Source organism: Setaria italica, chromosome V (assembly GCF_000263155.2).
Source record: "Setaria italica strain Yugu1 chromosome V, Setaria_italica_v2.0, whole genome shotgun sequence".
NCBI lineage: Eukaryota > Viridiplantae > Streptophyta > Magnoliopsida > Poales > Poaceae > Setaria > Setaria italica.
In genome coordinates this window covers 26326314-26341314 of record NC_028454.1, presented here as the reverse complement: position 1 = coordinate 26341314, position 15001 = coordinate 26326314, and the positions used below count along the sequence as shown (strand labels likewise).

Genomic DNA, 15001 nt, shown 5'->3' with positions numbered 1-15001 from the left:
CAGCAGGAGCGAGAGCCTTAGCGGCGCTCCTTTTATAGATGCAACACGCGGGGTGCCTCTTAGCCTTTTCCTTTTATCCTTTTTTCCTTAACCGGCTAGCCGGCTGTAACCCATCTTTATCAATGAAATAGGCACACTCTCGTGCCCTTTTTCATCTTTATCAATGAAATAGGCACACTCTCGTGCCCTTTTCCTTTCAAAAAAACAATCTCGCAGTGACCGCCAGTCAAGTGCCAAAAGGAAAAGGGCACCAGTGGCGGAACCAAGAGTACTTTGCAAAGCTCAACATAGTAGGTCATTAATGCACCACTGTTTTGCACCTCACTACCGTCCTGCACAGAATGACGAACAAAGCAAACCCAAAACTACACACATAGAGGACGGTAGGTGCATGTGATTCCCAACAGGCTAGCGACTCCTGGCCAACATTGCGGGCCGTAGCTAGCTGCTCGCGTTCGAACCTCTGCCCTCGGCTGACTGCAGTCTGCAGCAGAGAACGCAGCGAGAGCTAGCAGCCCAGCAAAAGCCGACCGCTTTAACCCCTGGCGAGGAGACAGGGCACATATGCTTCACACATATATAGGTCATTAGGCATAGTGATTCTTATTCTCGAATGTCCCTGTCTATTTTGATTGGTCTTAATGCAAGTAGTTTAACCTGGAAAGCTAAAACTAACGTTATAATCTTTTAAGAAAAATATGTTTAAACTGAAAAGGAAGGCATTAAATTTGACATTATTTTACAAGAAGAAAGACTCTAGTATGCCTAAATGAGACTTTTTCCCTATCTCAAAATTGTAATAAGTATTGGAAACTTTGATAAAAACATATATATAGTAGATCTTGATATGTTTTTATCACATGTATGTGGTATGAGGTGTCGATCATGTTTGATTGGTCTCCTGTTCAAAATTTCTAGTTCCGCCACTGGAACACTGGAAATGACCTTTTTCTTGTCTTTTTATTCAAGTTGCATTAAATTTGCATTATAGTGAACTGAGCATAGCTCAGCTGGTAAAGTTTCTTGTAGTGAAACCTGCCCATCAAGGTTCAAGTCCTTGACTCGATGCTGGTGCTCTTATTTTCCTAGATTTAATTCACGATTTAACTGGTGCTATTCTTTTAGTGGTAGGCGATATGCCCGCCGACGGCGAGACGCCAAACTTCGTCAATTTCGAGAATTGTCGGCTCAGTCTTTCAGAGGTGCTAATACGGATGGTTGTGTGCGTATGTTCGTAGGGATAAGTGTGCGTGCGTGTACGTGAGCGTCTACTTCTGTACCGTATGATTTGAAAAAAAAATAGTTTCGTACGGAGTATGAACTTATAAGTGGGTATATATATAAACTATAGACAGTTATTCAAACACCTCGTAAAACTCTACTGATGGGCCATGTAGGCCATATGGCATATTAGCTCGTTGGTTTGTTTTTATAGAATGAAAATGGTCGCTAAAACAAGTTCTATTTGACCACATGGTTAATTTTTAATTCTAATTTGCTAGCATCTATAAGTTTTGCGAGGTATTTGAGCACCTGTTTAGTTCTAATTAAGGCTAATTTACACGCACCTTACAAATTTGTGTATTGCACCCATTTACAAGTTTTGCGAGGTATTTGACCTGCTGTCACGATGCACGCCGCCTGTGCTATGCCGACAGTCGAAGCTGGTGGGCGTGGATGACATGCACGGCGCCGCCACCGCATGCGTATTCGAGGGAAAAGGAAGCACGCATGCCTTGCGGGCCAGCACAGCATGGCTCCCCTGCTATGCTGCTGCTGCTGTGTGGGCTGGTCGGACGAGGAGGGAGGACCATTGCCATTGCTGCTGGTGGGCTTCTCCAGAGCACGCTCACGCTCTCGGCTCGCGAATATATACACTGGACAGACCCTGCCACACCGTAGGCCTAGGCCCAATGGGACTGAATGTCCCTACACCCTTTTCATTTACGTTTGGGATTTGTGTCTATCTACGTGCTCCAAGACGCTTAAAACTAAAGGGGTGTTTGGAAAGCCCACTTTTAACTTTTTTTATCACATTGCCTTCCAAACAGTTGTGTTGAAAGGGTTGTGTTAAAGTTTAACACCTCCAATTTCATAAACACATCAAAAGGGTGTTAAAATTGGTTAAACTTGTTAAAAGTGGTCCTTAGTCCACTTATTCCATGGTTGCCCCCCTTCTCTCTCCTCTCCTCTCTCTCCTCCCCGCCACCAACACCGGCCATGCCTCATCCACCGGCCTCCTCCGCACGATCCCGCTGCCAACGACGGCCATGCCTCATCCGCCGGCGCGTGGATCTAGAGGGGGCACGAGGGAGGAGCGGGGAGGGAGGCGGCGGCGTAGCTCTTGGCGCTACCACTGGCCCTCATAGAAGTCCCCATTAGCGTAGCTCTTGGCGTTGACGCTGTGGTGGCGGTCCGCCACCCACGTGCCGCGGTAGGTGGCGCTGTCGGGCCCGACGAATGTGCCCTGGACCTTGATCCGGCCGCCGCGGAACTCCCCCTCGAACATGGCCTGCCGCCTCACCGTCGAGGCGCAGCTTGCCGCCGCGGGGGCCTCCTCCGCCCGGCCATGCCTCCTCCGCCGGCGCGTGGATCTGGAGGAGCGGGGAGGGAGGTGGTGACAGTGGTGGCGGGAGGGAAGGTTGGGCCCAGCGCCGGCGTAGGCAGGGCCTCATCCGCCGGGCCAGCGCACGCGACGGACATGCATGGACGTCGTGTGAACCGGTCTGCTGGTGAGTAGGAGCAGCTGGAGGTGGAGCTGTGGCCGGCTGCTGTCTTGGGGGAGAGAGAAGAAGAGAGAGGAGGAAGGAAGGAAGGGAGTAGGGGTATAATTGTCATTTTCAACTTAAGGTGTTAAAGTTTAGCAGACCATCCAAACATCCCAATGTGCTAAACTTTAACACCTTGCTAAAGTTTAACACAAGGTATCCAAACAGGTCCTAAATTTCTTGAGCTTGAGAATGAAGCTTTTCGCACAAAAAGTTACTATCTACTGGGCCAGACAAAACAAATGACGTCGGCAAAATGTACATAAAGTTGAAGCACCTGCATTGTCCTAGTATAGGGTGATAATGGATCATGACCCTTTACCTTCTTCACGATCCAAACGAGTCTAATTAATTTTAGTTCAAAAATATATAATATTTTAGCTCGGTTCTTATGGAGCCAAAAATGGTTAGGGACATAAATCACCCCTCTCGTGTAACACCAGCAAGCTTCTGAACACAATACAAATGCAAGTTTTGGTTAAGACAAGGCATGCCAATTTTTGCCAACCACACAAAAATAAACACACACTACGGGAATCAGAAACTTTGCCGAGTGCCACAGGCACTCGGCGAAACCCCAAAAACACTCGGCAAAGGCTTTGCCGAGTGTACAGCACACGACAAATTTTATGTCGGCGAAGACTAGTTTGCCGAGTGTCAAAACGCGAGCACTCAGCAAACATTTTGCCGACGGCTAAAAAACACTCGGTGAAAAGATGTACTCGGCGAAATACGCGCTGACGGCGTCGGGCGTAACGGCGGGTTTGCCGAGTGCCACATGTATATCATCTGCAAAGTGTCTGGTACAATACAATGCTCCAAATCTGTAATTAGGAATTTGGGATAGGTTATTGGCGTTCACAAAGAGAGAGAGAGATCACGTCTTCTTTTTTCTTTTTAGTCTCCAACAAAAACTGTGGACTATTCCAAGCTCATGGCGATACCCGGTTATTTACACGTGGGTGAAGTGGTAGTGATGTCAATGGTCGTGGGCTCCAAAGAAGACTAAGCCGGTGTGTCGTCAAAAGTAAAGCAGATGCAGGTGGCTAGATGCTGTGAATTAGGCAATGTTGCCACCCTATCGAAGGCTAACGAGAGGTTTTCTTGAGAAAACAAGGATGAATGAGAGGAAGAGAAGATCAGACGAGGCAAATCATACCATCCTTCGTTCCAAATTACTATTCGTTTTTATAAATACATAATTTTTTATATGCACATAAATATGTATTATTCTAGATACATAGTAAAATTTATGTATTTAGAAAAATCAAAACGAATAGTAATTTAATAGTAATTTAGGACGGAGTTGGTATACCTTTGTTTGGGGGCAGAAATTAAAGGGGAGGTCAAAAGAGTTGGTATAACAGCATTGATGTGCGATACCATTTGCCCCTGTGCACCTACCGAAGAGCAAGGATATTGATGCATATGGTTTAAATGATAAAACACCAGATTTATAAGAAAATCGAAGCTAAATAATTGCTCCCACGGTTTGTTTCTCATGTTTAAAATTAACATCCAAACTAAAGCTAAATACACATCGACTAGCTAGTAGCGAAATAAGTAAGAAAAAAACAGTAGAACGAATCCGATTAAGATTCAACATCCCATCAAGAAGTTTTGGGCACGCTGCCCGAGGAGCAAAAGGCAGGCCGGCCCGTTTTCCTTGCCTTTTAAACAAAGCGCTGGATTGAATCAAAAGGGAAAGGGAATGATTCCTTTACATCCCTTTTGATGCAGTGTGCCGCCTCCGCCTGCAGGCTGCCCAGGCAGGCCTGTCTAGAAAAGCTCACCGCTCACCCGGCCGGTCCTGACCGGTGGGCCTCGGCGCATCGGCATCGCCATGGACACGAGGCTCCGTCGTCGTCCTCCTCGCCTCGGCGACGCCATTAAAATACCATTAAGCTATGCTTTTCACCGTCGCTTTTGCTTCGCCGCCTGCGACTGCGATGCCTTCCCTCCGATCGACGACGACGGCGACGAGAAAGTAAGCAATGATAGCCCTATGATAACCTTGAATCACCTTTGCTAGGGTTTTTGCACGCACGAAGGATGGGAAAAGGGCCTTTGATCTCAGCAGGTCGATAATGCGTGTTAGAAAGGCGCCATGATGGTGTTTGGAGCTGCAAGTACGACCTGATGACCCCCCTCTCTCTTCCATCACCTCGCCATTTGGATCGGGACTCGGAAAGCTCGTCAAGCACTTGCTGCTAGCACACACGCACTGGAAAGCAGCTTGCTTACTTGCATGGATACATGCACGCACATGAAAAGATGGAGACGACTAAGCTGCTGCTTGGACTCGATAACCCTAGAAAAGCTAGCTCAGAAAAGGCGTAAACTTTTCCAAGCCCCTTCTCCTTGTGCTCGGCAAAAAGGGGTTTTAATTTAGTTATATATATAATCTCCAAAATCAAGTTTCAAGACATGCACATGCAACTGGATTGATTTTTCAAAGAAAGATCTTTTTCTCAAAAAAAAGAGAGAAAAGAAACAGAGGCTAATAATTAACTAATTAAGCCAATTTGCATCCTTGTTGATAGATCCCATCATCGATATGATCATCATCTCCCTAGTCTTTGTCTCTTTGAGCTAACAATGATGATGAATACATACATCATAAGATGGTCTCATGCACATTGGACAGGCATAAAAAGTGTTAACAACAACATGCATGCGTGTTACAAATCTACCATGCACCATCCAACTAAATGACTAAATCAGTTGCTTGCTCGATCGTAGGGTTTCGGCATGGCACCGCCGTTGCCATTGTTGAAGCTCTCAGTGACCCAGCCATGGTGGCGGCGCCGCCGCTGCGGTGATGTTCACGTTGCTGGCGTTCGCGGCATAGTTCCGGCGGTCTAGGGTTTGCAGCTCCCGGACCTGGGACTTGAGGAATCGGAGGTAATTGGCCGCCTCGTCCAGCATGGAGGCGGTGTCCATCTTGGCGCCGCCGGGGACGAGCTTCTGCAGCACACGGAGGCGCTCGCTGATGCGCTCCCGCCGCTGCCGCGCCGCCACCGTCTGCGGGTCGGAGGAGATGCGCACGTTGCGCCGGCGCGGCCGCTCGCCGGCGTCCTCGGAGCCGAGGGAGACGGGGCGCATCGCCGCCGCGCGGTAGATCATCTCTTTCACCTGCGCCAGCGCCTCCGTGTCCGGCTCGTACATGGGGTCGTCCGCGCCGCCGCTGGCCCCGCCGGCGCCGCCCCTGCCGTCGAAGCTGATGCTCGACGACCCGCTGCCGCTCAGTGAAGGCTTCGCCCTCTTGGCCTGAGCGCCGCCGCTCGTGTTGAAGGCGATCTGGATGCCGCCCTCGCTCGCGGTGGTCGACGACGCCAGGAGGCTGCACAGGGTGCTCTCCTGTGCCGGCACAGAGGACGGATCGGCGGCGGCCTTGCGCTTCCTGTTGGGCCGGCGCTGCCTCCGTCCACCGCCTTTTCCTTCTTCACACTGCTGCTGGCTTGTCGTCGCCGTCATGGCCGCCACCGCTGGCGCGTCGGTGTCGTTGCTGGAGAAGACCGGCCCATCGACGAGGCCGCCGCCGTTGCTGTCAACCGCCGCTGCGGCGTTCGCGAACGCGGCCGGCACAGTAGTTACCGCGACAGCGGCTGTTGCTGGTGTGAGGTCGTAGTCGGGAGGCATCCCCATCGCGCCGTGATGGCGATGGCGATGCTGCTGTCGCTGCAGGACATCCGCGTCAACGTCCGCGTAGGCGGGCGTTGGCGTCGCCATCGCGGCGAAGGCGACGGTCTCCCCAACCACGCCGCCACCGGCCGCCGCCGGCACCTTGCCGGCGCAGGCGGCGGGCACCTGGATGCCCTGCAGCTCCAGGATCGCCGCCGCCAGGGCCTCGTCGAGCACCAGCCTCTCCAGCACCGTCATGCTTCCCCCCTCGACGACGCCCACCTCCGGTGGCAGCAAGACCGCCCCTCCGTCGCCGCCGCCGCCGCTCCACGCGCTCTCGCTCAAGATCATGTCGCTGAAGCTATGATCCATCTTGTAAATATAAAACCTATCAGGAAGAAGGAATTTTGCTCGTTAGCTAGCTATATCGAGGTGGTCTGATACGCAGGACGAAGCCAAAGTTGCAAGAAGAAAGCTGTGCTCCAGCCACAGACGCCATTAAATCCATCGATCAAGAACTTGCACAGACGCATGATATACCGGCGCCAGTATGAGATATTGCGGCCAACGTACACATACCGTGATTAAATGCGAGGCAAGGCTACAGGTCTGATGGAGGTGATGAGTGCCGGCCGGTGGGGGGTGGCTGGCGCTACACACACTTTCACTGCACTGTTGATCTAATACTCGCGAGCTAGGTGATGCTGCTGCTGCTGCGAGCTATGGCGAGGGAGGTGCAGAAGGAGCATTCATGCGCTAAACGATATAGCTGGAGGGGAGGGGAGGGCCCTGCAGCTGCAAAAGCGCCATGGACGGATCAAGGAAAGAGCAACAAGACAAGATGCCTGCCCGCGGCGAGGTACTCTACTCAGGGCTCAACTTTTGGATTTGCAATGGAGCAATTTATCTCTCTCTGAGCCTGAGCTCTCTCTCTCTCCTCTCTCCAAGGGCTCTCTCTCCTCTCTCTCCTGTGTGCGCAGTGAGTGTGCTGTAGCAAAAGGCTGCAGGGAGGAAAAGTATGCTCATATAAAGAGGCAGAGGCCAACCAAGGAAATAGATGGGATAGATGTGTTTGTGTGCACGGCATTTGCATAAGCATAAGCATATATGGGGCTAGTAGGGAGGGGGGGACTACATGCACACACACTTGCAACAGTAGAGTACTTGGTCCTCACACAGTTGTGTGCACACTCGACACTTGCTTTGTGCAGTGACAGATGCACACACACATGACATCTAGCTAAGCTTAGCCGCTTGTAGTAGGATATGCTAGCTGCCCCGGCCTTTTAATGTAGTGCTTTGGTGTGCACCTATAGCTAATTAATGGCCTCATTAACTGGGTTCTGAAAGATAAGCTCTAGGCTCTACCTAGCTAGAGGGCCTCACTTTACTCGGCAGTCAGCACAGTCCTACTCGCTGCCTAGCGAGCTACCTAAAGAGACCCTAGACATGGATTGATAGGGGCAGGCAAGGCTCAATTATATGGTGCAGGCAATACTCCCTTAAGGACATGTTTGGTTTGAGAGCAACTAAAGTTGCTTATTTGAAGGTACTTATTTTTATTATAAGCAACTTATTTGCTTATTTTAAGTTACTTATGCATAAGCATGTGAAACCAAACAAGCCCTAAGTCATGAAAGAGAATCCTTTGGACTTTGACACAACTATGATTATTACTAATATCTAATATGATGCAAAATTAGCAAAGCTGTAGTATTATGAAAAAACTACTTTCTCAAATATAAACGTGTACATAGCTATATATACCATCTTTACAAGTTCAATGAAAATATTCAAGAAGATGGTATTGAAAATTTGAACTGCTGGCAACCTTAGGTATATAGAGACTAGAGAGGGGCATAGTACACACATCAATCCTATCAGAGCATATAGGAGGGCAGGGATCTGATTGGATTACTTCATCAGTTAACTTGAATGATCATACTTGTAATAGTCAGCAAAGGTAGTAGAGGCAAAAGACTAGAGGTGGCATTAATTAAATTAGGTGCATCTCTATCTAGTTGCATCCGCTATGATTTCATTATGATTAAGTGCGAGAAAGGGATCAATCAAAGTACCAGTGTCTTTTGGGCTACATGCATATATGTCTTGCATGCATGGAGAATTGGAAGAGAGAGGAGAGAGCTCATGGGCACCACTGACCCTTGTCGCCTATACTCTCATGGCATGCACATACATACCTGCTGTCTGCACATGTTGTATTAGCTACTCCTTCGTATTAAATTATAGGTCGTTTTAATTTTTCTAAATTCATAGCTATTGCTATGTATCTAGAGTATATCTATACGCATAGCAAAATCTATGAATCTAAAAATGTTAAAACGATCTATAATTTGGGATGAAAACGATCTATAATTTGGGATGAAGGGAGTAGATCGTTGTTGATTAATTGTACAGCTAGAAAGAATGAAGAAAAAGAGGTACTAGCAGTCCTATCAGCAAATCAAAAGGTTTTTTACTTGCCTTTACTACTACTAGTTACTGTGGCTGACAGCTTTATTAACTTTGGGCACTTTGATGCATACATGCATGAATGTGTGCTGCTGCCCTGCTGCTGCTGCAGAGATTTACCCCACAAGGACACTAGTATGTGCTGATGTAGCGTCTGGTGTGTGTAGCGTACAAAGCTACGACAACCAACGCCTGCATGACGAACGCTGGATAGACCATAGATGCATATATAGCATCTATCCTATCATGCCGTTATTGGCTACGACAGCTAGTGGACACCTGCGCGCGATAGATACCTGCAACTATGCGGCAGCCAGCAGGTATTCGTGAGTGGCATGCATGTAGGCTGACACGCGGTGATATATAATGCTCCAGCGCTGTGGAAACCGGAGCTAAACATTCGTACTGGCCGTGGCGTGAATAGGAGCGGCGCAGAGCGGCAGGTGATCTAGCTCCATGGATTGGATGGACGGATCGGATGCCCGCGGCCGGGTGACATTGACGGCTTGGATCCTGCCGTGCGTGGTACGTGTGTATCCTGTGGTTGCTGCGAGGAGTGTCAGCCGGACCTGGCCGTATGGCGGTGACACATCTGATCCTGCTATACTGCTAGCTTGGGGTTTCTTCCTTTCCTTTCCTTCTTTCTACTTTGGCTACTGATCGTTTCACATTTATGAAAGTCCAGATGAAATTGCAGAGATCTCTGTACTGCGCGGGCAGGTTTGGAATTGCAGGGGAGTTCAGGGGGAAACAACGTTTGAACTTTGCATTGGTAAGGTTTTAGGGTTCACTATAAAAAAATGAGATTTCATATATGTGTTAGTACCGGTCACATTTTGATCCGATACTAATGCTAACATTAGTACCGGGTCCAATTTTAGGGTTCCCGGAGGCCTTTTAGGGTGTGTTTGGTTTGGGGGTCGATGTGGGTTGGAACAGGTTCGACCCCCATCGACCCCCTTTTGGTTGAAAATGCATCTACGTTGGGTCGGACCCAAGAGGGAATATTCCTCCCAGATGCGGGTCGAATGCATCCGCCCAAAACGAGTAGACGCACTCGACCCGCACGGATGCCGTCGTCTCCGTTCGTGCGCGCCCTGCTGCCTGCCCGCCGCCTCGGCCGACGTCACCTCCTCCCGCCGCCACCCTCTGCCAGTTCGCCGGCCCCGCCGCCTCCTCTCACCGCCCCCGCCGCCACCCTCTGCCTGTCCGCCGGCCCCGCCACCTTCCGTGCGCCCGCCGGCCCCCGCCCGCCTCCGCGCAGAGAGATGTAGAGACGCAAAGAAGGGAGGCGGCAGCGGGACGAGCCTGGGAGCCCGGGGGAGAAGTGGAAAAGAAGTTGGATAAAAAAATTATACGTACAACAGTTACAAACGGTGTTAAAATGACATCCAATCGACCCGTCTCAACCCTTTCAACCAAACACGAGATGGGTTGGACCCATCCCTTTCAACCAAACACGAGATGGGTTGGACCCAACCCACAAAAGTGGAACGGAGCCAACCTGTTCCACTTGATCTCAAAACCAAACACATGCTTAGTACCATTATATAACACTAGCTGGTACTAAAAGTGACCTTTTAGTATCAGGTGGTGTTACAACCCGGTACTAAAAGTCCTTTAGTACCGGGTCGTAACACCACCCGGTACTAAAATGTCACTTTTAGCACCAGATGGCATTAATTATGATCCGGTACTAAAGTCTCCTCAACGGGTTATTTTAAGCACATCTAACTCCATCATATGTGCTGTGTAGATGCATGAGATGGTAAGGAAGGGTCGTGTGAGGCTTAAGGTCGTGAGTTCGAATCCTTGGCACCGCGTACGCGCATATTACACGTGAAAATCGCGTGACTTGTGACTTGCATGTGCATGACTAGTACTAATAGGTACCTAGTACCGGGGTCATTTGACTCGGTACTAAAGGATCCTCTTTAGTGCCGACATAGCGGTAATGGTTGTGAAACCGGTCCTAAACGACCCCTTCAGTGCCGACATAGCGGTACTGGTTGTGAAACCGGTACTAAAGGGTGTTCCTCCGGTTGTGGTTTATGAAAATGCAATGTCTGTTCCAACTTCCAAATATTCATGTCCAAGAAAATTTGTGTCAAATCGACAACATAGCTTTATTCAGTAAAGAGGATTTGGGGTGCCAAAAGTTCCAAACCTCTTAGAAAACAAACCATAAAGATTATTTTGTTCAAACATGATGCGAATTAAGTTGAAAGGATTTAGATCCTAATTCAGGATATAAAAACTTGGCTTTGAATGTTTCCATTTTTTCTAACACCTACGCCAGGTGTTTATTGTGTCTGGCTGGCCGCAGGCAGGAGATATTAATCAAAGAGAAGTTAGGAATGCAGGATGTGGGGAGAGCTTGTACAAGGACCAGATCAATATATAGGGGGATCCGGGAGGGGCCGTAGCCCTGCTGCTACTGTGTCATCAACTCATCATTCTGTAGCTATATAGAGGTAGATCCAAGTAATAACTGCCGAGTTTTTTTTTTATAAAGGACTGCCGAGGTTTACTGTCACGGAAAACACATTCTCACGTGTACGTAGAAACCGTACTCCTATAAACCGACTCATATTTTCAAAATTTTTGCAACAATTATCCAACCATTTTCTCTTGTGTTTATTGTTAATGTCAACTAGCTAGCAGGATCTCAAAATGAGACAAGCGCTCCAATGCAATATAATACCGCTGAATTTTTGTCCATCTTTGCAATTGCAAAAGAACAATGGCATGGCTACAAAATGATATCCAAAACGATATATTGTTCAATAGTGTTATCTGCGGCATGCATATGGTAGAAATAGTAGGGCTGGCGGAACGCTCATAGGCTCGGTTCGGTTTGGCTCGACCCTTAAACGAACTGAGCCGATCTTCAATTTCAGCTCGTTTTCTTACTGAGTCAGCTCGTAAACCGCTCGTGAGATGTTCAATTGGCTCATTAGGCTCGATAAAAATGATAATACTTGACTTATTTTGTATCAATACAGTTACACTACTATTATTTGATTAAAATAAACTTTTCATTCAATTTGTAAGTTAAATTTGTTACTAATTAAGTCTATTTGATTATCCAAACATCTAGTATCCAAATTTTTTGACTTATATTATTTATTTTCGTAATATCATTGTGAGCTAAATTTTTAGGTATTATAAACATGTTTAAATTATTATATATTAATTAATATTATTGTTGATCTTAATTTTAATGTTGAACAATGCTTGGCTCATGAGCCAAACGAGCCAGCTCGAACTTTCGAACGAAACAAGTCAAACTCGTTTTTTAGCTTGTCAAATATAACGAGCCGGCTCGTCAGCCACTCCTAAGAAGTAGAAGTAAATATATTCCAAAAATAAGATGTTCAATCTCGTGCAGACAATTAAACCAACTGAGTCTGATTCAGTAGATATATAGCTAGTAGTAGGTTTCAGTTCTTGTACTACATATTAGTTCGTTCACTGATAAAGAAAGACTTATTGCTAGTTACTACTTGTCAGCTACCCCAGCACAACATAATTAAAAAAAAACACGAGAAAGGCATGTGATCAATTCGGGAAACAAAGGAAACGGCTAAACGGAGGATTAGACAAGGAGGAGAGGACAAGATTATTGTGGCCGGCCTTGATGTAGTATCTATCACGTTGTTGCTAGCTCTCCAGCCAGTGAATGACGAAGGTGATGACAAGAGGGAAAACAACACTGCAGGAAAGAGGCTGCTGCGCTGCTTTCATTGGAGCCTAACAACTTCTCTGGTGTGATCCAATCCAACACTGCCTAACATCTAACTAACTGCAGCTATCTAGTAACTGCTACTGAGTATTACATCTGCATGTAAACCAAGGAGAAAGACACAATAGTGAGATTTAGGCACACATTTTTTTTTTGTATACACACACAAGATCATGCTCCACATAGTAATAGCTGCAGCATTTTTTTTAATGTGCTACCCATGAGGCCATATATGCTTGTGAGTACTAGACGACAAGTCTGGGGCATGTTGGAATAGCCCTGGGGAGAGAGAGTTTGTGGCGCAGCCTTGGACACCATATAAAAAAAATAGATAGAGAGATAATTTTATCCGTGTGCGCAGGCAAAGAGACAAGAGCTGGGTGGAGTGCAAGTGCAGTTGTCGTTGAAAAGGGAGAATAAAAAATGCTTTTATCCAAATTATTTTACAGCATGGCGACTATTTTAAGAGATCTCCATTAGTCTGCCGTCTCTCGACGATCACTGTCGTAAAATTCGATCTGCGGCGAGTGGCGTGTTGCAGGTGAGTTGTGTGCGTCGTTCTCCCGGCCTGTACCTCTCAACAAGGGTATAAAAAATCAATTCTGGAGTAATAGTGTTATCTGTTATTCAATTGAAGGGGCCTTACCTTAATTTTCTTTTTCAGAATTTCGTGTGCAGAAACTAATTAGTAGCTATAGCTATGGGTTTCTTATAAGTATATAGTTAGCGAAGCAGTTTTTTTTATGAAACTAGAGGATTGCCCCTACTATACAAGTTAATTACAGTATATTTATAAAAAAACTGCAGTAAGGTTTTAAAAAGAGCGAAAAAAAAGAAGAAACAAAATTAGTATAGACAGGCGGAGGCCGCCGCCGCGAGGCCCTCCGAACTCCGCCCCTCTCCTCCCTCATCGCCATCGGAGTGGCCCGCCAGAAGCCCGTGCGGCCATCGGGATGGTGGTGACAGGGCCTCTCTTTCGCGGAAGGTGGCTTCGTGGTGGCCCGGCTCCGGCAGCTCGGGCAACCAACATCGACGGGGCTGTGCATATCCGTGACCAGTGACCGGATCCGGTGGAGGCACCCCTGGTGAGCCTGGAGCTGCGGTGGCTTGGTCGGTTTCCTCTTCTCTACCCCTTCCCTCCCTTCCTTCCCTCCTCCCCTTCTCACCAACGTGCTTCGGGGACTTCTAGGCGTGGCTGGTGGGCGTATCCGGTGGTGGTGTATTGGAGCTACGCGTTGGCCACCGGTCTTGCCTGGATCTGGTGGTGGTGGCCGATGCGGCGTCATGGGCAGCGGGTGTTGCTCTTGCTGCTCCGCGCTGCGCCGATGAGCTATGGTGGTTCGCCGCGGCTTCACGTCGCCGCATAGGGGTGCCCTGGCGGGGCACCTGCCGCGCCGGACGCCGGCTGCACTTGGGGGCGAGGGGCGTCGTGGCGGTCGGCGGTGGCTCCTCCTATTATCCGATGGTATATTCTTTATTGCTAGTCTATCTTCCATGATGAAAAATAGCCGGTCACAACGTTAACTTTAAATGCTAAATACTTGAGAGAGCAATGTGTCTTGTTATGTATTACTGAGTGCAGGGATGACATCGAAGGGCAACGCTGATTTCTTGATTAAGCAAGTATCCTAAACTTACTCGATGACGAGCAAGGTTCAAGCATTGGGGAATTGTTGATGCTCGTTATTAACACACTTTTAGTGCCATTTAAGTGATGTTTTCATACATATTCTTATACTAACCCGCCACTTGGCACATGAAATAACCCCGTTTCGCATATGCATTGTATTTTGGAGGACATTCTATTTTTACAGGAAATTGGACCCAAAAATATATTTTTGAATAAAGTCTCGAACGAGCAATGAACCTGTCAAAGACAAAGGCCAACAGACTCCGAAAGAGTCCAGGCCGATCGGCCTGGTGAAGCCTAAGCCGATCGGCCAGGGGTCTTCTGGCCTCCTCTGATGCTTATTTTTGGCAAACACTCCTCAAGATTACTTAAGAGATAAGTTTATGAAGATATGGCAAGGATTACTTCAGGATCAAAGAGAATCAAGCAAAGATTTGGAAAGCTATTGAAGATCAATCTCATCCCGAAGCTACCGACGTGCCAAACCCAGATGCAAGTGAAAATAAGACTTCAGGACACTTAGGGCGTGATTGGTTTGCGTACGTGACTAGCCTAGCTCGTATCTTGAAACCAGGCTCCCACTGGACAGGCTGAGCGCATGCAACACTGCGATGTTCGGTTGCTTGTATGTACTCGACCTGGTTGAAATGAGATGATGTTTGGTTGGTTGCATGGAAACATGTTGCGTGAGATAAAAATAGAGAAACAACCATCACTATGATATTTAATATGTGTAACTATTCTCTTATAGCCTATGATTCA

The 15001-nt window shown here is 47.8% G+C and overlaps 1 protein-coding gene across 1 annotated transcript; it reads right to left on the bottom strand.

The window, feature by feature from the left end:
- Nucleotides 1-5253: 5253 nt before the first annotated feature.
- Nucleotides 5254-7632, bottom strand: LOC101767072 (transcription factor bHLH87). Its single transcript, XM_004968944.2, has 2 exons — nucleotides 6972-7632; nucleotides 5254-6780 (listed from the first exon to the last, which is right to left on the bottom strand). The coding sequence occupies exon 2, from the start codon at nucleotides 6762-6764 to the stop codon at nucleotides 5550-5552; it is 1215 nt and encodes a 404-aa protein (XP_004969001.1). The 5' UTR covers nucleotides 6765-6780; nucleotides 6972-7632; the 3' UTR covers nucleotides 5254-5549.
- Between the last annotated feature and the right edge of the window lie 7369 nt (nucleotides 7633-15001).